The 23,225-nt window shown below is 42.3% G+C and overlaps 1 protein-coding gene and 1 pseudogene across 1 annotated transcript; one reads left to right on the forward strand and one right to left on the reverse strand.

The window, feature by feature from the left end:
• The first annotated feature begins 1,429 nt into the window (after nt 1-1,429).
• LOC138945955 (uncharacterized) lies at nt 1,430-23,174 on the forward strand. The gene is made up of 9 exons (XM_070317494.1): nt 1,430-1,459; nt 2,207-2,281; nt 2,960-3,007; nt 3,560-3,614; nt 4,120-4,209; nt 19,649-19,712; nt 21,437-21,503; nt 22,143-22,260; nt 22,709-23,174. Exons 3-9 carry the CDS (start codon nt 2,989-2,991, stop codon nt 22,842-22,844), a joined length of 549 nt encoding a protein of 182 aa, XP_070173595.1. The 5' UTR covers nt 1,430-1,459; nt 2,207-2,281; nt 2,960-2,988; the 3' UTR covers nt 22,845-23,174.
• On the reverse strand, nt 13,153-15,126 carry LOC138946113 (uncharacterized; annotated as a pseudogene).
• Nucleotides 23,175-23,225: the final 51 nt, after the last annotated feature.

Here is a 23,225-nt window from a genome sequence, read left to right on the forward strand (position 1 = left end):
CCATATCTTCAGCGTATTACCAATACCTGTCCCAATATAGACCAGTTGGTCTAAGAGGACGTTAAAACCCTAATAGTCAGTCAGCCACATCTGCTGCAGTCCTGCCCGCGCTCTACGAGGCAGCGCAGAAAGAGGAGCTGGCCTCTAGACTCCCACTCCCCTAATCCGAAAAGCTCTACGGCACTCTGAGGGACCTGCGGCGCACTGCCACCTTCATCGAGGAGACGGGCGTTCACGTCTGACGAACGAAAAAAAAAGGAGGAGAAGAAGAAGTGTATACTCTTACGTTTCATTGTGACAGCAACGACAATAATTTATGAAAGTCAAATCTAAATACAAAATAGGAAGTAAAATGTTTACATGCCAGCGCCTTTGGCATACTGCTATCAAAATGAATGTTATTTTTTTCCCTGTTGGTGTTTATGTGCAAGAGGCCACCAATCAGCAACATATCACTTATCTGTAAAAGGGTAGTAGGTCTTCCGCAAGCTGTGATTAGCCAGGACAGGCTGGCTACGTTAAAGATAAGCCATGTCTTCCCCAAAACACGAAATAGAAATTCATGGAGGGGGTTCCGCGACGCACTTAACCTAAAAAGTGTGTGTGTGTGTGTGTGTGTAACCCAAACTGTCCCCCGAGGGACACGTTCAGGTGGGGGTCAAAACGGGGTGTTACACCCGTCTACCCGGCTGCAAAGCCAACTGCTAATGACCTTTTTTTGCGGAGCGTTGTCAAAGCTAAGAAAGGTAAGCCGTCCGTGCTCAGGTATTAGTGGAGACAGGTACACTTGACTAAAACTGAAGGAAGTCATTTGCGCTGTTGAGACCTAACAAGAAATCAGTCCATAAAACCACATGCCAGTTCGCTTATCATCAAACCAGTGTAGGTAGTATATTACGATTAGGGAAGTGACGCATACCTCTTTCAGATTATTTCAGACGCAATCTTTTTTGTAGATAAGAAACTTGTCAGATAAGCTCTCACTCTCAGTCAAGACGACCGGACACCACTCACCAGGTACATATAGAATCAATGATCCTACAATATCTCTGCCAAGCAGAAGCCGAGAAGGAAAGCAAAACCAAAGGTTTCACGGGAGACAAATTCAATCGGAGCAAAGCTTATCGAGTTATTGCCCCTACACAACTTTCAGCGCCATCTAGTTTAAACCGGTCGTATGAAATGACGTCTGTTTCAGGAATCCGAATTGATTCCCTTCTTCACAGCTTGAAAGAACTTCAAAATGGTAATTAATGATACTTATTTGTACGTAGTTGTGGTTAGTCGAAATGTGCAGCTTAGGGTAAACTGAACTTGAGCGTTGTAGGTTCCAGTTTCGAAGTTCTGCAGCACTTGATCTTGGCGCGAAACTGAGAAAAGCATGGATAAACACCAAGGGACATCACTCTTCTTCTGTAGAATTCCGTTGCAATTTTTGGTGACGAGTTGTGCTACATAGGTGTGTAACTTATCAAGAAGACCGGCGATGCTGTTTTACCTTTATTTCTTGATTAGTCTGACAAAACTGTGAACTGCCGTGTGAACATTGTTCTTTTTTTCAAAGATGCTTGATAAACAGACGAGAGAGAGATGCATGCTGATGCGTTTTGCCACCCTTGAAATTGATTTTGCACACATCGGCAGATATGCAGCATATTTAATAAGTTATTATTAGTAGCTTTCTTTCATTGTAAATAAGCAAATTAAATAATACCCCTGCGTCAGTAATGTTCAAGAACAGTGTCTAATTTAAGGAAGCTGCTGCAAAGAACTAAACTTTGCAGAAGCACAGAACCGTTGCATTTGCAATGTTGAAACAGACATCCGTGAACCTAACAGGAAAACCGGCGAGAATTTTGACTGTGAAATCGATAATGCCGAGCTGTGAACGTTTTACATTCAAGAGAAGTTACTGCTTTATAGCAGACTGTTGACGGGGCGAGTTCATTTGGGACACTGTTGTTCGGTTATCCCTCTACATGTATTTTTTTTTTACAGTAAGGAAACAACCTTCTTTTTCGCTTTTTGTGTGCAGTAGATAGATGTCAGTCTGTTGTCTGTAAACCAGCTGCTGTCTGGAAAAACATACTCTACCAGGCATGTGGGGTTTGCAGGAGACAAATAACGAGATTTTATTGCCATACATTGTGATTATATAAATGCCTTCCTTTTTTTCTTGCATAATAACTTTACTTTTCTTTTGCAGAAAAGCAATGTCTGGAGCTGAAACTCAATGAAAGGAAGTCACGAGCACATGCACTCGAGAGAAGAGTCGACCATTGTAAGGATTCTTTGCAGACTCCGTGCCATAGTTAAAAGAGATCTAAAGTAATGAAGTGCATTCCTTTGAGACATAGAAAACTTCATACTTGATTTACCTGCAGCAACTTGGAAATACCACCTCCGTGGGTGGCTATGATCTTAAAGTTAAGAAAATGCTATCCCATCCTTGATTGGAATTTACTGATTTTACGCTCATCAATAGACATCCGATGATCATGTAAGGCCCCCCCAAAAAGTCTGTTTACGGTAACATAGGCCCCCCAAAAAATAGGGTCGGTAGGTCGGGATTTTTTTTTCTCCAAAAAAACATTTTTAAGTTATTTTGCCAAAAAACAAAGACTTTTATTTTTTTTATTTTAATTTTTTTAATTTTTTCCCAAATGCCAAAAAAAAGTCTAGGGTCGCGCGAAAAAATAGGGTCGGTCGGGATACCGTAAACAGACTATTTTTTGTGTGTGGCCTAAACTGACTTTCTTACCATGCATAAGTTGATAAACATTACCCCAGGACGTATTCCAGGCATTTCCTGTGTCTGATATCTAAAACTTTTACCTTGTTTTGAAATAAAATACCCTCGTCCTTATTTCCAATTCCTGATTCAGTGATCGTGTACTGTGTCAAACAAAACATAATAACACAAGTTTTAGTATTACCCTTGTTTTTCTTTTCTTTCAAGGCAACACGAAGCTGACGCAGGTGAAAGAAATGTACCAAAAGTTAACAGGTGAGTGGGACAGAGTCAAAAATCTGTCGAGGTCTCATACCTCTCCCCAACAATAAGAAACAAGCGGTTTTCATGCATAATTATTTTGTTCTGATTGCTGTATTATGCAGGGCTCCCAAAACTGCGCGTCCCTGCGTCATATACGCACTAAAAGCCGAAAACACGTACTAGAAATTCATGGAGGGGGTCGCACGACGCACTAAAACTGAAAGGAGCGGGTCCCGGGACGCACTACATATCCGTTATCATGCATGTCTACTGTTGTCAGAAAACGCTCTGCCAGAATTGTACCGATGCAAGTTTCAAAAAGTCTAATTATTTGACATGAGCGCTCGGGGGGGGGGGGGGGGGGGGGGGGGGGTCGGCAAGGAATGCACAAGCAAGAACATGAACCTCCTTGTCTTTCGGGACCCTCTTAAGTTCCACCGTTGGAACTCCTACATATTTAAGTTTTGGATCCAGGGACCCCCCAGGTTGAACGTCCGTGGGGAGCCCAGATTATTTTAAAAAAATTGCCAAACCACTTTTTCTTTAAACTTATGCATGTTTCAGAGATGCAGAAGGTTGCAGTGCAAAAGGTACAGCAAACACAGCAGCAGATGGACGGGTAAGAAAATGATTATGAACACTATTAAAAGCTCTACTGCTACCCTGAGGGTGTTAGATTATTCTGGCTCTCAGTCGATTTGAACTATGGTAAAATTGATATGAAAAACTGAAATAAGTAGAACCTTGCCTGCAATCCATCTGTAATGCTTCGGTTGCGATGCAGTGATAAAAGCTAGTAGTCCCTATATATATATTAAGAACGTATACAGGCACCTCTGAGTTACAAGTAGATTGTGCCCATAACACATCCCTGCAACTTTAAACGTCTGTCGGAATTTGAATGATCGTGCTGATCAGGATTTTCTGTTTCAAGTCGAGTGCGAATTCTGGCAAACACAGCCAGAAACTGTTGTCGCTCCAGAGCCGTACACACTATGTCAAACATATATATTTCATATCTTGAAAAATGTGTCAAACAAAATATCAGTCAGTAGCTGTGACTGATTGTCGATTCGCTTTCAGTACCGCGATCCCTGAACTCATGTCGATATTTCATATTACAGCTTGCATCAGTTGAACCAGGTTCACAGCAACAAGATCAAAGACCTGAACAAGGTGATTCAGCAGAGGAAGGACAAAGGGCTGAAAAATGTGTAAGTACGTTCTAACTTCTTAACTCGTTCTGTGTGTTACATTTCGCGTGCAGTACATCATTTTGTCTTTCAGTACCGATTTTATTTGAATTTAGTACAGGGACGGACACGGCATGCCATTTTGACTCTCGTATGCCCTCCCAAATCCATCCATCAACATACATGTACTACAGTTCGACGGAGGAAGATGGTTTTATTTAGTTTGAATGTTTGCTTTGTTCAAATTTCTCTTTTAGTGTGATATGTCTTGTGAAGGCAACTAGATTTTGTGTGGATGAATGGACAGAGAGGAGAAAGAAATGCATCAAAAGACATCCTGATATACACAACATTTAATAATATTACTTCCACACCAGAATGGCATTATTCCATGTAAAGTGAAAGTGTAATCAAACTGATATCCTGAATACGAATATTACTACAACTTTAAATTATCCGAGTTTGCAATGCAACAGTCAGTTAACATCCAAACTCTACCGGTAAAAATCTTGACAAAATACATAATAACCAATTCAAGTAATGTCATGCCAGCAACTGAATATACTGTCGGGCCTGCTTATAAGGAGTGCTCGGGGACCAAACTACCTTATAAGCGGGCTTCTGCATTTTCAGTGTCAGTATTAGCAATTCTTCTTCTCTCTCTCTCGCTCTCTCTTTCTCTCGCACAGCGGATTGAAAATCAATGCCCCTTTAGGCTCATGTCTATGGAACAACAGTAATTTGTTCCTCTCTGTTTAGTTTTTTCGGCCATTTTTTAAAATTTATTTCTGTCTCCCTTCAACTTCTTTGGGTTTTCAAACCACTATAACAGTACTTACAAGACAGCTTGCGACTGCCCTTGTGGCAGGTAAATAATGCCACACAAGTAAAACTCATCTGAGTCTAGCGGAATGACCGCGGGGCCCCTGAACGCTCAAGAAGAAGAAAATCTTCCTCTCTGTATATGTAACGCCAGCGATGAGTTTGTTGCGGTGGTAAAAACAAGTTTTGTTCATAGCACAGTGACACAACAGGACAACACACACTACAAGACAAGCCCTGGTCTCCATTGAGTCAAAGGGAACTTGAGACAGTGATACTGAAAAACAACACGATAACGGCCCCTTCAAAACCTTACATATCAATGCAGCCACACCCACACCTCCATTCATACATGTACAACACATAACAAACATAATTGTCACTGTCACTGATACACATACAATGAAACAACATTCAGTCCGAGGATAAAATACTCAAGCGGCTATATTCACCTTCAAATTACATTCCTTTATTAAAAACAAAAAACAAAAAACGCACACATTTTTGACTCACATGCGAAGCAAAAGTGAGTCTATGTACTCACCCGAGTCGTCCGTCCGTCCCGGCGTCCGTCCGTCCGTCCGTCCGTCCGGAAAACTTTAACGTTGGATATTTCTTGGACACTATTCAGTCTATCAGTACCAAATTTGGCAAGATGGTGTATGATGACAAGGCCCAAAAAAACATACATAGCATCTTGACCTTGCTTCAAGGTCAAGGTCGCAGGGGCCATAAATGTTGTCTAAAAAACAGCTATTTTTCACATTTTTCCCATTTTCTCTGAAGTTTTTGAGATTTAATACCTCACCTATATATGATATATAGGGCAAAGTAAGCCCCATCTTTTGATACCAGTTTGGTTTACCTTGCTTCAAGGTCAAGGTCACAGGAGCTCTTCAAAGTTGGATTGTATACATATTTTGAAGTGACCTTGACCCTGAACTATGGAAGATAACTGTTTCAAATTTAAAAATTATGTGGGGCACATGTTATGCTTTCATCATGAGACACATTTGGTCACATATGATCAAGGTCAAGGTCACTTTGACCCTTATGAAATGTGACCAAAATAAGGTAGTGAACCACTAAAAGTGACCATATCTCATGGTAGAAAGAGCCAATAAGCACCATTGTACTTCCTATGTCTTGAATTAACAGCTTTGTGTTGCATGACCTTGGATGACCTTGGGTCAAGGTCACATGTATTTTGGTAGGAAAAATGTGTAAAGCAGTTCTTAGTGTATGATGTCATTGCTAGGTTTAGCTGAAGGTCATGTAAAGGTCAAGGTCAAGCATGTGAGTCGTATGGGCTTTGCCCTTCTTGTTTCTCACTAGGATCAACGCTTATCATCGAAATGAAATGGAAGGAAAATAATAGGGCCTGCTGTCACTGGCTTAATGCCACTTTCTTGTGAGAATAACAACAATAAACAATAAACTGAAAAATGGCTGTAGCAACCAGCGACCAAACGGTATTACGTTAGGAAGGAACTAGTAAAGGAACATTGGCCGGTTATTCATAATTTTAGTTCCAGAAATCCAAGGATTACGCCTGTTTGAGAATTTAGCCTGCATGCTCAAACGGTACTTGACACCCTTTCAAAATGTCCGCATAAGTTTCGGAGATAAATTTTCTCCTCATAGTGTTTTGCTCAGAACATTCCCAACCAAGCAGAGCCGCGCTAGGGGTACGCATTACCGTGAAGCTGGCAGTCATTGCTACCAAATGTCGTCTGTGTCTACCACTCGGTGGTGACTTAATGTGGGTCTATGTAAGCAGATGCCAGCGCAAGCAATCTGATGCAGAGTCAGGAGGCGATTTGGTACAAGAGAACCTTAGAGGCCACAGCCTCGGCCGTCTAAGGGATCTGTGTGTCTGGAGGCACATTTGGTTTCTGAGGTTCAAGCGGAGCTGTTGCCTCTGCTCCCAAGTTCCCGTGTCTGGAGGCGTTTTTGGTATGGAAGCAAACCTGTAGGTTGGGGCCTCTGCCTTTCAGGATGCCAGGACTACAAAATGTGTGTCTTGAGACACATTTAGCGTAAGATTCCAGAAGTGGATCTGTGCTGTGCTGGGTCTGCTGCAAGCACACTAGAACAGTTGAGGTGAACAGATTGGTGACCAAGACCATCATCGGTTTCTCTCCGAGTGATGGGTGTGGGCGGAGAAAGTCTCCCAGACTTTGAAGCCGGTGCTATTGGCACTCCTTATAACCGGACTCAGGGCCTGTTTGGGGCCTATTTTTCACTCCTAATAAGAGAGGTATCGTATAAGCGAGCTCCTTCTAAGCGAGTTTTCGTAAGTCATAACAAAGAACAATGTAATTCGGGGATTTTTTTTCTCCTCATAAAAGAGGTTCCTTATAACCGAGCTCCTTATAAGCGGGTCCGACTGTACCATCATTTTACTGAACCAATGTAATCCTGAAAATGTTGGAACATTCCTTGAACACATTAGGTGTCACATCGCGCCATAACACCGGATTTGCCCTGGTCGTGGAAAATGCTGTGATGACGCCAAATGTAGGGGGAAACTGACGTCACATAGACGCAACGACTGCGAAAGTCCCAAAGCTGGTTGCGTAAAGTACATCTCTTTACATCATGTGCATCATAAGTCCCAAGTTCACATTTGCCTTGCTGCGATAGTACTCCAAAAAGGGTGTTGCTTTACCCACGATACCGTGCTATTCCAGAGGTAAGGCCTGCCTGAAAGCATACAAAACAAACTCGCACAGCAAATGGGTTTCGGACTGAACATCTCTTGTGGTTAGTAAAATGTAAGAAGTACATGTGAGTATATACTTTTTTCCTTTAAGCCTCCACTGTAAAAGCCTCTACTTTCTAAATACAGCTGCCTAAATGCAAAAACAGGACAGCCTTGTTTTCAACAAAGAACGTATAGTGCAGAACAACGCTCAGTGGCCGAGGTCTTGTCGACAACGTAGCGGCTTTACGCATATGCGCAAAGCCTACGGACACCCTAATGGGCAGAATATACCTGCGCAGTTTCAGCGGCACAGACGACGCACTGCCTATTATTTTTGCCGCGATAGGGATTATGACGAGTACTAGCCTTGGCCTGTTTTCCTTTCATGCAACGTTACTTACGTTCACATGCAGCAATCGAAGCACGTTCAGCAAACCAAATTATAAGACATACACGTAAGATATTAGGTGCTCTTCTGTCATCTGCTCTTCATACTTCATTATTTTGCACGTAAAGCAAACCCTAAATATTACAAAAACGAAAAGTAACAGCTGTTCCTCAGCCATGAAACTAACGGCAACAAAGAAGGGAAGTAAGCCTTGAAAGGTTTACGGGAGTTGTCTGCCCCATGATCCAAAGCAATTTCCGGTTATAACCATCAGAAAACAATAAATTGTGCGTTCTTACGACCATTGAGGTCTGCACTCTGTTAATGACTTTGTTATTATCATTCTCTTCAAGACTCTCTGTCAATGTAAGTCGAGCTAAAATGGGCTACGTTCAGCCTGTGAACATTTCCTTCTGTGACGTCATGTGACTATTGGATGACGTCATCGAACCTTCGTTGCCTAAGCTAATTTGAATACACCAGTTAACAGTTCCGCGGCCATTTTAGATCTCGCACATACGCATTTCTTTTATCGCGAGCAGATTCGACCTATTTCCTTTTCGGGGTGATGCGCATATTGTTTTTCGGCATGTTTATGTCTTTTTCCTTTTCCGGTTGATTTCACCGCATGCGCAGATCGTCTAATTCGCCCACGTCTCTACGCAAGGGACACTACTCCGGCGCACTACTCCACCCGTTGAAAGGGGGAAATATTTTCTTCAGTACAAGTAGTCTTTATGAATAAACAATTATGAAGAACGTTGTAAATTCATTCAATGCAGATAAAATAAGAAATATGTTTGACGAACTTGTTCTGTTCTTATTCACATGACAAAATATGTGAAGATCGAGAGATGTTATTAAAAAACCGTGTTCCAGGCAACTCGCAAACAGATAACCGCTGTGTACTTCACCACAACCCAACGCAAAGGAAACATGACACACTACTATTTGGCATACCTTTTTGCATTCATTGAACTTTCCCCAATAAATTCGGCTCACATCAGTCGTACTAAAAGTTTGTCAAAACACGACACACAGGCGATAACAAATGCCCACCTGAATGGTGGTTCGCAACCACACACTAACGACCGTCGAGGCACGTAATGAATTTTGCAATCTTCCGACCACCATTTTTTAAGTCGGTTACTCCCATTACTGCAACCAATAACACAGCATGTTAACGCCATCGCTAATTTGGATGTAACGTGAGGTTTGTGTTATAACGTAGAGGAAAACACACCGTCCCGTTCCATTCAGTTGCTTCCATCACGTCACGTTGAGCAGACGATGCAGCGGTTGCTCGTCGAAATTTCTCGTCCAACCAGAATCGCTTTGGGTATCACGTGAGTTTTCCTTCTTTGTACCATGTAAGTGCCGAAACTGTTAACTGGTGTATGGAAGCTCGTGCCATCTTGTTAGCGTAGGTTCCTAAATGCAGAAATGTGTGCACCTGAAGACGAGACAAGAGATCAGCGAGCTTGTGTGCCTTCCCAGGAATGTGGCGTGCTTGGAACAGAATGTTATGTTATGCTGCAAACAGGTCAGCACCAGTGATCTCAAGATATGCATACACCAGTTAACAGTTTCGGCGTTTACATGAAACGAAGAAGGAAAGCGGAAGAGGAAGACGTACAAACATACTCGCAAAAAACGATCTGCGCACGCGTTCAAATCAACGGGGGAAAAATGGAAAATCGCGTGTTTGTGTGCCCGATGTAATCCTCAGAATCTTTACACTCTTTCTTCGAACACTCAAACGCAACTTCAGGGCTGGAAGACTACAAAATGGCACTTTCTGCCGACTGAATCTACGCTTTCTCAAATCAACCGGAACAGGAAGAAGAAGAAAAAACTATCGAAAAAACGATCTGCGGATGCGCATTTTCTCAAAAAGAGGAAAACGGAAGAGGAAGAAGAAGCAAAAGTGCTCGTAGAAAAAGATGTGCGTATGTGCGAATCTAAAATGGCCGCGGAACTGTTAATCGGTGTATTAGTTTCCTGTCTCTTGATGTTTGTTGGTAAATGACTGAAACCAAAGCAATGTTATCTGTGTAGTAACATGCATTGATTAGCCACGGGAGTAGCCCATGTTTTCACAGCCAGCATGATCGCATGGAACTCAAGCAAAGCAATGTTTTGTTCTTCCCATTCTTCGTTCCACTTTCCACAGAACCATTGATTCCCCAAGATGGCACCGTAACCTCAATTTCCTGCTGCATCTGTGAACAACTCAATGTTAGACGATATCAACCATCGTTCTGGTAGCATGACAGACATGCCATTGAAGAACTTCAAAAACGTTTGCCATGTGAGTAAGTCTGCCCTTGCATCATATCAGCGGTGAAACGAACATAGTGTGTCGGCTTGGAGACTCCAATGATTAAGTTTATGAGTCGCCTGAAAAAAGATCTACCTGGCACTACCGCCTCGCAAGCAAAATTTAAAGTACCAATTATCAACTGTTCTTACACAAACTTGCAGTGAGCAGCTTGTGGCACTTCACAAGATCGTCGCGATATAACCTTCGTGGTTGAAAACGACGTTAAACACCAAATAAAGAAAGAAAGACTTCACAAGTTTCTCAACAGGCAAGCGGACTTGCATAGCAACAGTGTCCAGTGTTGCAGTTCCCCTTGTTAACCCTGTGTTTTAGATATTACAATATCTAAAAACACACCAAAAATTCTATTCAACACTCCATAATAGTCATGCTTCAAATCACTTCGTAAACACTGACAATTTAGATTGATGAATACTTTATTGGTTAGGTAATGTTCCCGGATTCTTTAACAAACCATTTCTATTTAATATCTAACGAACTCGAGTTCATATTTAATTATCCTTGCATTGACAGTCTGGCTTTATATCGAGCTGAGCTTATCTTGAATAAGCAGGTTAGTCACAAAGTCTGAATGTCCTGATGGGAAGACATGATTCACACGATGACGGCGGCAGTGACGAACTTGGTGAAGATGTCACTTGGTGATGATGTCACTTGGTGATGATGTCACTTGGTGAAGATGTCACTTGGTGATGATGACAGGAAGTAGATGTGCTCCTCTTGCTCCTCGCTGGGTAGAACACACTGGTGGCGTAGCTTAACAGCTTACCCTTAGTCCAGTAGATCCTAGACGCTCGAACCCCTGGATCAAAGGTAATACTTGTTATTAACAACGTATCCTATGATCAAGGTTACTTCTGACTTCTTGCTCCTTCTTCATGTCGGGCGGCTCGCAGACAAACCAAGCATGGTTACTGAATAAAATACTATATGCCGAACTAACTTGCAGCATGTACGTTTATGTCATGATTAACTTCATTAAACATTCTAAAACAAAATATATGTGATATAGATGTGTGTGTTTAATAGTTGTTCCTTGATGGACGCTCGATATTATATGAATCGGTCCTGCATGACCCTCCGGGGTTGAAAGGACAAGCAAAATCAATCAATCAATCACAAACATGAGCAACTGCTAGATCAGGTATGCAATTCTTGATCAAACATCTCACAAGGGTATAAAATGTTGTTGACAATGGACGCCAGAATATAAGAGACTGGACTTGTACAAGTCAATTTTTGGGATTGCCATTGGGGTATCTTTGCATCGCTGGTGAAGTCCTTATTCTTCACTCAAAGCCGCATTGAAATCAATGAATTTTAGGTTCTGTCAATATAACGTTAATAATCAAGAAATCCGTTCTTTCAGAAGATTGGCCGTGATTAACATTTTTTTCAAACAAGAGTTGCAATTAAATTTCGACCTTGGTGCATGTTGATTCACAGGTTTTTGCCCCAAAAGACAGGGATCAGCGTATGAGTTGTAGCGCGTGTATTGAGGAGTGCGGTACATCGCAGGGGTATGCCTCATATCATGTTCGTATTCTTTCCACCGGTGATAAGGTGGAACTGACAGTGGTGGTGATACTGAGACGGTGGCAGTGGAAGCTATTGTGGTGGAAATGTCCTTTGATACGAAGTTTGCAATGGTTGCATGTCAGCCATCTCTATGTCTGGAGTAGGTAGCAATGTCACCCGAGTTTTGGTGCGGATTTCGGGTAGTTTCTTCTCTGAGGTGTATGGTTTTCAAACGCTGTGTTGTACTTCATGTTGCACGCAACCCGTTGTGTCCCTTGCATACTCGGAAGCAGAGCATCATAGCAGAGGGCTTCTCTTTGAGCTCCCTTCTCTGTACATGTATTGAAGACCGGGATATGATCTGCGAAAAGCATCTGCTCCACCTTGCAGCATGTAGCGCACACAGAGGGAGACAGGGAGAGATAGAGACCCGAAGATAATTGAAAAAAAACCACTCTTGGGTCGAGGCTGAAGTTTTAACATGCTTGAAAGAGAACGTCGCAAGGTGACACCATAATATCTCAATCTCGCTTCACCTTGCGCGTTAAACCACGAAGCTTTCAATTGATGAGTCGCTATCAAGCATCTTCTGCGTGACAAGGTCATAGGCAGACGTGATGATTAGGTACTGGAATCGGAATCGTGTCTTATCCACCGATCGATCTCGAGTCGGATTATCCGTTGAAAGATCGGGTCCAAGAAGTAAGTGTTCGTTTATATATGCTGTTAAAATTTTTTATTTTTTTTATTTTATATATAAACTACTTATTTAAATGTGATACACACACACACAACCGGCACGGTTGGCCTAGTGGTGATGCGTCCGCCCCGTGATCGGGAGGTCGTGGGTTCGAACCCCGGCCGGGTCATACCTAAGACTTAAAAATTGGCAATCTAGTGGCTGCTCCGCCTGGCGTCTGGCATTATGGGGTTAGTGCTAGGACTGGTTGGTCCGGTGTCAGAATAATGTGACTGGGTGAGACATGAAGCCTGTGCTGCGACTTCTGTCTTGTGTGTGGCGCACGTTATATGTCAAAGCAGCACCGCCCTGATATGGCCCTTCGTGGTCGGCTGGGCGTTAAGCAAACAAACAAACACACACACACACACACACACACATACACACACTCACACACACACACACACACACACATTTCACATCGTGTCCACTTCACCTGTACTTCTTTATTGAGTAGGTGTATTGCATACGTGTGCCACTGTTGATGGAAAGCGCAAAACTTCAAGGCTGCACTTTGAACTGTTGTTGTCACCTTTCAGAATCAGCATGGCATACTTCAGAAGTCTCAGCATGCTGTTTCTGTTCGGAGTTTTCACTGAAGCTGCAAAATATGTGTACACATGGCCGAGTTCCAGGACATTTTGACCATATATGAAGGAATCATCATGCTGAGCTTCAGACGACTGCTTCTGTGATGGTGGCTGTGTGATGGCTGTTTTTGTTGATCCATCTGGCATGTTCACAACAACTTCTGTTGTGTTTGATGTTGCTTCAGTGTCGTTCACATGCTTCCTTGTCTGTGGCCAAACCAAAGTGTCCACAAGATTGCCAACATTGGCATGCATCCAGTCCATTTTCTCTTGAGAAGACAGAGATTTCAAGGGTTTGTCAAAAAATCGTGCAGGAAGAATTTTGTCGGTGCTGTCTACTTCAAAATGCTCGCAAGCAGCTTCCACAATGTAGGCGTTGACAAGGAAAACAGCCAACTCACTACAATCATTGAAGTGAGTGGTGACATCCTTGTCATCTGCCTTTGTACGACACAGACGTACCTTTTCTGCCCCGAGTGTGCCTGTCTCCAGACTTTTGTCGTTGTACAAGATCTTGTAGAATGTTGACAGTAGCTTCATCTGTAAATGGAAAAGTTCAAAAGTAATGGGGTGCAGGTGTTCAAACCGCTTTGCTGGAGTTTCGGCAGTGCATCTGTCTCTTGGCCCCGGAAAATCTTTCTCGTGTCAGCTGATCGGCACCGATGTGAACTTTTGTCGAATGTTGTTGGGGTAGGCCAGCCTCTGCATTTAGTTCTTCCAAAAATTAAAATGACTCGTAGTAGTCGAGAACGTCAACTACCTCTGAATACGTCTGCTCATTTTTAGGCAGGACTGCAAGAGGGACAACTATTTTTTTAATTTTTTTTTATCAAGGTTGGGTACAGCAGGCGTGCATGTTGCATTGACCAGTCATTTGTGAAATTATGAGGACAACAAACTCTTTTTTGATGCCATCCCAGTCATCTGACTGTGGAAGGAATGACGTTGTCGGAAGACTGATGAGGTCTTCTTTTTGTTTTACATCGCTCAGGTGGTCAAAATTCACCCCTTGCACAATTGCAGCAGATGCAAACCAGTGCTCTGTTGCATGCTTGGCATCTTTGGTGGTGGACAAGCGTTGGTGACTGACATCAACCCTGAAGTCCTCATTGTCACCAACCAGGCGAAATCTGCGGCCGTCTTTCAAGTGGGACACAAGCTCTGCCTGGATGTGGTTCTGCATCTTGCTCACGTTTTGCTGGGTAGCTTGGTGGGACACGCAAACTCCAAGAGGTTGCAGTCTGTCATAACCTGGAGAAAATGTTATTCTGAATGATATTGGTTGTTAAATCCCCCCGCGGGTTAGGGGGAAGAATTTACCCGATGCTCCCGATCCCCAGCATATCGTAAGAGGCGACTAACGGATTCTGTTTCTCCTTTTACCCTTGTTTCTTGTATAGAATATAGTCAATGTTTGTAAAGATTTTAGACAAGCAGTATGTAAGAAATGTTAAGTCCTTTGTACTGGAAACTTGCATTCTCCCAGTAAGGTAATATATTGTACTACGTTGCAAGCCCCTGGAGCAATTTTTTGATTAGTGCTTTTGTGAACAAGAAACAATTAACAAGTGGCTCTATCCCATCTCCCCGTCGCGATATAACCTTCGTGGTTGAAAACGACGTTAAACACCAAATAAAGAAAGAAAGGTTGTTAAATTAGCATGGATGTTAAACTGATTGATGTTTTCATGAATTCTTGTTTGAGGGAAGAAATGCATGTCACATAAAAGTGTACTTGTATATTTCATAAAGGAGTGCCACTGGATGCTGTGCAATTTCGGTAGTCAGGTGTGTCATAGTTCGATGCAAGGAAAATCTACCTTTTGTCATAATTGAAGAAAAAAGTTTTTGATTTGTTACTTACTTACTATCCGATGTTAATCAGTGATTATGTTATGCATTTTGTTCATAAATGCTGCTTCTAGCTTCGGGACTAGTGATTCAAGATCAGTGCTTGGTTTATGGATGCATTCAATGATGGCTGACTCGGAATTCCACACCTTTATCAGAATGGCAATATAAAAGCGTATAGCTAATGACATGGAAGAAATGTCTTACGTTTTTGACTTTTTCATGATAATCAAAATGTTTAGTTTGGCGGCTTAGCCCTAATGTTCAAAAGAATTGTGCATTTTGTTATACACGCACCACATTTGGCACAAATGTACATTAATTAATATGTTGTGAACATTTTCAGATATTTGGCCACTTGAAATTCTCTCTATATGTCCGCCATATTGGATTTCAAAATGGCCGCCACTTGACAATCTACATTTGCTATTATCTCTGGACATAATGCAGCTATTGACTTGATTCTGGTATCTAAATGTATGTTCTCGTCGTCTTGGACGGTCACATGCATATAAACAAACTGGTATAAATGAAGCAGACACAGGCATGGAGGGTTAGTGTGCTTTTTATTCCGCCATGATTCTTACAGAATCCCCCAGCAACCTCTTACGTCAGGGTTCTTGCATTTTGACAATAGAACACGGTTTTCAATGACGTCATAACATTACAGGGAGGTTGGATGGTGTTTCCTATAATAAATCTGTTCAGAATATCAGTGTTTTTTGCCGAATCATGTTTGCACAGGCTGAATGCCGCACACGTATTCATGATTTCAAAAAGATTATCCTGTCGAACCACTATTTTGGAAGGGGAAGTAACGGCTAGGGAAGTACGGATGGGTTGACGATATTTGGCGCGATATTGAGAGATATAGGGTTTTTTTTCACATGGAATCCACCTGGATGTATTCCCTGTATACATGGAAAAGGCATAAATACATTTCGGCTTTAGCCATAAATGAGTTCAGTTTATGACAAAGCAGGAACAACCACTGCCGATTAGGAGGCCGGCGATGATGGTGCGGGACAAAATTAATGGTATTTTTTTTCCAGAGGAGGATCAGGCAATATAGAACCAATTAGAGGCCGAGCTGTCATAAAGAAAAACCAATTCGAGCCCCAGTTCATGTCGCATGTAACTTGACTAGCTGAGCGAAACTTGGAGACCGATACCTAACCTTACAAAGCACCATTTTGCCAAGAAACATAAAACTCTAAATAAAATCTATATGACCACAATAAGAATTAGGATCGAATCCTGACAACACTGAAAAACCAACATAATTACCACCAAAATATATCACGTTTGATCAGTATCACAGATAACGCATATTGTCAGTAAGTACTGGTGTCACATGACTGATGTGGATCAGTTGATTGGCTAATGGCGATGCGCTAAAACTGTTAGCGCACTCTTGGAGTGCGCTAACTTTTCCACAGAGCGTATTCTTCCGCCCTTTGCCTGAGCGAGACTGTGCTCTCATCCTCAGAATTAATTAATGACATGTAGCTTATATTCTCCACAATACCAAAATACCATAAATTTCCTGCTTCTCAATTAAAGCAGAAGTGGGTTTTTTCTGACAGATTGCATGTGCCTGTGCCACAGTTGCCACTGATCTAAAAATAGAACCCGCTGTGTCTATTTTTCAGTTTCGACTTGCTAAGAATCTTCTCATAATTATGCCGTAGCTTATTATCCACATTACCAAATGATGAGTTAGTATACAATTCCCAGCAGCTAAGAGAAAACACAAGTGTTATTCCGATAACGTACCACTGAACTAGATCAGCATTTGGAATATATACGTAGCAGACTAGATTACACTGAAATACGACTGCATCAGTTCAGTAAATGAATGGTTTCCGAATTATTATTTCAAGGCAACAACAATATATGCGCTTCGTTCAATAATGCATTTTCTCGATTTGCTCTATAAATCCCTTAGTGCACTGGGATGTTTCAATAACTTAAAATATCGTATCATAATTACACACACGCACGTTCGGAATCTGGCACCGTCTGGCACCTTAATACTCTGGCACTCATTCTCACTCTCTTGCCATGGTCACAATTGTACAGTATATCTGATTACCACAAATATAACAATTAAAATGATTACACACACACGCACATGAGTATTATACATGTATAAGTTACAGCTCCGTCCATCCATGGTATCGCCTGATATTTTGTCGAGACTGGGTCAATGAATATGATGACGTCACTCGAGGCTCTGCCGAGAGTGACGTCATTATATTCTTTCACCCCGTCAAGACAAAATATCACGCGATACCATGGATGGACGGAGCTGTAACGTATATATGGCATGACCAAAGTAAAGAGAATTTGTCATGGGATGTGGAAACAAATCATTGGAAATTCACCATGGGCAATCAACCCAAGCCTAGAAGTTGTAGAACTATATTTTGTTTCAGTCTTGGCAAGGCCAGTTTTGTCCAGTTCCGGAAAAGACATCATGAATTCATTCACCCTGCCGAGACGAAAAAAACAATTCCATGGATGAAAACGTATAAGCTTATTATCCCGTGACGCATCAAAGCTAAATTTTGTTTTGAAATGTCATTACAACGTACAGATAACTTATAACGACATAATCGCCTTCACAAGACAGGAAAAACGCACACTTTGTTTTTCGTCTGCTACAAATCTAGTCTTGTTGGTTGACGGAGAGAATAAAGCTTCAATCGTACCTTCATCAACAGGAATAAATGCTCAATCCGCTGTCAGTTCGCAACTGAACCTTGTTTTTTTCTTTAACTTTTTGGTTAACATTGAAACGGCAATCCAAAAGAGTGTTTCAGCTGTTTCAAGACACAGGCTTAGCTCCTTCTTTTGAGTTGCTTTTCAGTATAAAATGACACCGGAAGCGAACACATTGTCGCGTATACTGTCGTCACAAAAAGACGTCATGACAAAGTTACACGCAAAGCGAAGGAGACTTTGACGTCATTTACTTTTGTTTGGAATTTTCCGTCTGTTCCTAGCTTGTCAGTGAAGACCTGACGTGAGTAAGCTTACCCTTTGCAGCTGTGAAATAATCAGTCTTGTGTCTCGGTCGTGTAGGTACATCGAGTTTGCTTCTGCAATCATTGTGTTCGTGTTGATGACGGCTTCATAAGATTTCCATTTTCTTGTTTCTGCGGCTGCGCAAGTTATTTTGCCTAGGTCATGGCCGAACTTTAGGCCTACGGAGAAATATCGCTGGATATTTTCTCCCCAGATTAACAGAGACAAAGAAGGGAAGTCATGCTGTATATTATAATATGCTCTGGCTCAAACAGGTGTCCTAAAAGAAATCCTTAACCCTCGATACCTGAAAGGTTAAATGGAAGGCATACATAAAAACCCGTTTACATGCCAAGCTCCCATGATTAAACTCACAAGTCGCATATTGGACATAAGAACGGGAACCAGGGGAAAACGAGATTTATGAGATTTGTTTTGCGGGAGAGGAAGTCTTGACAGCACTTGGATAGTAGCTATTCTTAAATCGGCAAGTGCTCTTATACCGCGAAAACGCCTCCCGCCAGAAGGCAGGGCCGGTTTGAAACAGGTGATTGACGGGATGGGTGTGGTCGGCCAATATGTTATTGCCTTCTGATCATACATTGGATAGATTCTTTTTTGATTGATCAGAGGTTCGGTTCAACCAGCATAATTATTCTGGAACAGCTGACCGGCACGGTTGGCCTAGTGGTAAGGCGTCCGCCCCGTGATCGGGAGGTCGTGGGTTCAAACCCCGGCCGGGTCATACCTAAGACTTTAAAATTGGCAATCTAGTGGCTGCTCCGCCTGGCGTCTGGCATTATGGGGTTAGTGCTAGGACTCGTTGGTCCGGTGTCAGAATAATGTGACTGGATGAGACATGAAGCCTGTGCTGCGACTTCTGTCTTGTGTGTGGCGCACGTTATATGTCAAAGCAGCACCGCCCTGATATGGCCCTTCGTGGTCGGCTGGACGTTAATTAAGCAAAAAAAAAAAAAAAAAAAAAAAAAAAAAAAAAATTCTGGAACAGCTTAGCTGTTAAGTGTTTAATAGTTGTTCCAACGGTAGGGGGACGTGTCGTTCAAGTTCCACATGTTAACAGGCTATGCTAGAGTGCACGGTCGCAATCCCCTTTGGTTATTAAACAACGCTCTCTTCTTCTTTCCACTTTTGCACAAAGTGTTTTGCGCCATTTCAGCAGTTGACAGAAACCTTGACCGGTAGAGGGCCCGGCTTGGAGGGTTTTTATTGTTTCTGATTGGACAAATGATGCAGACGCCAACTTGATCCCACTACAATGTCAAGCCGGTCAGAAAGTCGTGAATAGTTTTGAAATGACTTGAATATATTTGATTAGAATGTTAGTGACCCGGTCATTTTAAAAAAGTTAATAAATATAAAGGTCTTGCAAAAGTCAATATATACATTAATCGTTAGGTTTCAGACATGTTTGTGGATTTCTGTCCATGTTGTTTGTTTGTTTTTCTTGTAGAGAAGGATTTCAAGACAAGATGTCAGCGTTGTCCGACAAACTGATCAAGGCTAGGAAATTCTACGTGAGTACATGTGCCGTTGCTGAGTTGGTAGATACTCTGGTATTGCACGAGAAAAATTGTGAATACAGTGAACTGTGAGAAAATAAGGCTTTAGAGGCAGGAGGTCTTTAAATGGAAGTCAATCCACAAACATTATTGTGACAGAATATCTGGACACCAGGGTTTTCAAATACAAGGCTGTCTTAAAATGGAAAACTTAAAGGGGAGACCACTGTATTCAGCATCAGTGTCTGAGGGCGAGTATGTTGCCAAGCAGGTGTGGGAAAGGGCGGGATATTGGCAAGGGCTTATATATTATTCAGAACTGGTCGTCAGTAGATGTGGGATGATTTTGATTGTCCTTGTTTTCCGGCAGCTGTTGTGTCTTCCTCTGTGTGTGTGTGTGTGTGTGTGTGTGTGTGTGTGTGTGTGTGTGTGTGTGTGTGTGTGTGTGTGTGTGAAAGAGCCTGAGAAACAGAACAAATATACTGATGTTTTCTGTACTGGAGGTGGAATATAGAGCTGTTTTAGTGTTCATATTTTCTGGTGTTTAATTTTTTTTAAGTTCAACGCTTGTGATATGTGCAATACCACACCGTATACCGTGACTGCATGCACTAGGCCGGCGCCGGACGGGTAGGCTGCAGCTTCGTGTCGCCGGATGGCCGCCAACACGGAGGTGAGTTACTCCGCACAATCTGATCTAGCATCTCTCCCAGCCCCGATCCTTCGAAAATAATTGTTTGGGGTAAAGCATAAGACTCCATTTTATCTTATGATTGCTCATTTTCTTTAGTGTAAGTGGCCTACATGCTTACAGGATTATATTTGTTTCAATTTTGTTGTGTGATCAGCGTAAATAGCCATTTGGAGACCGTTCGATTCCAATCGTTAATTTGGTGATCTGAGCAGGATATGAGACAGGATGGCTGAAACCAAAAGTGTTGTTGTTTCCGCTAAGGATTCAGTGAGATACCTTGGTATGATAGTAGTAAAGTGTCCACTACCCCCCCCCCCCCCCCTTTTCCTCATCGATACTGCCACCTGTGATTTCAACATTCGTTGTCCTTCACCAACACTCCCAACACATCTCCCTGGACCATCAAACTGGACCACTAGAGTATTTTTCAACATTAGTGGTCATATGCCAACACTCGCAACACATGTCCCTGTGGTCAAAACCCACGCAAGCTTAGGTAATCCTAGTTAATCCTCTTGAAAACGCAGTAAAGGTGTCATCTGGCGTGCAGCCGACCTGTAATCGTGCGCGCAGCCTACCAGTCGTTGTGCGCGCAGCCTGCTAATTTCAGACTGCACATATTAATTCGGACTTAGTGTTCAAACTAATAAACTTTCAACGCTATAATTCGGTAAGAGTGTGCATGAATAATTGTTGATTGAATTCTTATTCGTGAAAGTTCTTTTCTTTTTGTCATTTGTACTTAATTACGTCTCCAAATGGCTATTTACACTGATCGCACAACAAAATTGAAACAAAGAATGAAATATAATCCTGTAAGCATGTAGGCCACTTACACTAAAGAAAATGAGCAATCATAAGATAAAATGGAGTCTTATGCTTTACCCCAAACAATGATTTTCGAAGGATCGGGGCTGGGAGAGATGCTAGATCAGATTGTGCGGAGTAACTCACCTCCGTGTTGGCGGCCATCCGGCGACACGAAGATACTAGATGCATAAAATGCGGAGGTTGTACGTGGGTATGTTCCATGTCATGTTGGTAGAAACCAGACGCCCTGCAAAAGAGGATTGAGGAGATCTGTGACAGGATTCAACAAAACGAGTCATCAGGTAATTACGACGGCTGCGATGATAATCAGACGGGAGGAAAAGGGCGTGCGTCTATGTGTGTGCGTGCGTTTACGTGTGTGTGCATGCGTGCGGGTGCGCGCATGCGTGTGTGAAGTACACATGTTAATGTGTGTAAAGTACGCATCACAAACGGCAGTCCTAATTACTTGCAGCGTTGCCATGAAAGCGTTCTTTTTAGATAGAATTACAAAAATTCAAGACCGTGCCGTGGGCATCACAAAAACACTGTTTGGGTCGTGTCGTGTATTTGTGACCCTGGGCATTACCGGCAAGAACACTGTTTACGTCGTGTCATGTATTTGTGACCCTGGGCATTACCGGCAAGAACACTGTTTACGTTGTGTCATGTATTTGTGACCCTGGGCATTACCGGCAAGAACACTGTTTACGTCGTGTCATGTATTTGTAACCCTGGGCATTACCGGCAAGAACACTGTTTACGTCGTGGCATGTATTTGTGACCCTGGGCATTACCGGCAAGAACACTGTTTACGTTGTGTCATGTATTTGTGACCCTTGGCATTACCGGCAAGAACACTGTTTACGTCGTGTTACTATGTGTGAAATGAGTGGTCTTGACAGTTTATTAAATTATGGTATGCCCGCGATATGCGACAGTGAAAAGTGACAGCGAGGAGGTGACCTGTATAGTCAACACCATGGACAGCCTGCAGCTCACTCCCCCAGAACAGTCGCTGGTCCACCAGGTGTCGCACCAAACTCGTCTGGCTATTTGGTAAATAGTGTTGTGTGTGTGTGAGAGAGTGAGAGAGAGAGAGAGAGAGAGAGAGAGAGAGAGAGAGAGAGAGAGAGAGAGAGAGAGAGAGAGAGAGAGAAGAGAGACACACACACACACACGCCCACTTGTGACACTTGTCACTATTCTGACAGAATCTCGATCGTTGTTCATTCTTGTAAGTGTGGCTTAATTCTTGAAAGTTTGTACATGTACATTGTTATTGTATCAAACAAGAATTGTTGGCTTGGTGAAACACGGTGGGGGTTCCAGTGCTATTTGTCTTTATTCAAGAAATTATTATGTGTCAACGTGATTTTACTCCTGCATGTTAGTTGGGAATTGTAGCCGAGAAGTAATTTTCCAGGATTGTTCCTTTGATGCAGTCCACTTTGCTGTGATACAGTTTGGATGACGTCTGTGCTTTAGATGGACTAATTGTTCACAGGTCCATGTTTGTGGGGGAAGAGGATAGTGTCCAAGCCAGTTTACAACGCTTGCAGGCAGAACAACAGGAAATCTGCACCCTGCTACAGGAATCATACTCCTCCCAGTCAGCTGCTGCTAAACAAGATGTACAGTGAAAGCAGCTAGTATTATGTTCTGTCCATACTAAATAACTTACACATGTGGACTTACGTTGTACTGTTTGTTCATATGCGATGTTACCGAGTTCAATGTCGAAGTTGTGAATGAAAAAATGAATTTTTACAGTTTTCATAAATGCAATGGTCTGAAGTTAAAGGTCCAATTAAGTTATGAAAAAATTTATAATTTCAAATGATTGTTGACTTTCCAATAGTTGTAATGTATTTGCTCGTGAGCTTGAAAAGTATTTGTTGTTAAATATATTGTTTTCCCTTTCTAATGGTTTTCATCGGGTAAGCAAAAGAATAAATGCATTGAATCCATAATCATTGTGGTGACTAGTGTGCATTTATGAGTGACTGAGGCTGAGCATGCTA

This window comes from Littorina saxatilis, linkage group LG13 (genome assembly GCF_037325665.1).
Source record: "Littorina saxatilis isolate snail1 linkage group LG13, US_GU_Lsax_2.0, whole genome shotgun sequence".
NCBI lineage: Eukaryota > Metazoa > Mollusca > Gastropoda > Littorinimorpha > Littorinidae > Littorina > Littorina saxatilis.

What these genes read in the sequence shown, in the direction of transcription:
- LOC138945955 (XM_070317494.1), top strand. An exon ending in ACACAGCAGCAGATGGACGG is followed by an intron (nt 3,615 to 4,119) that starts GTAAGAAAATGA and finishes TTCATATTACAG; the next exon opens with CTTGCATCAGTTGAACCAGG. An exon ending in CAAACTCGTCTGGCTATTTG is followed by an intron (nt 22,261 to 22,708) that starts GTAAATAGTGTT and finishes AATTGTTCACAG; the next exon opens with GTCCATGTTTGTGGGGGAAG.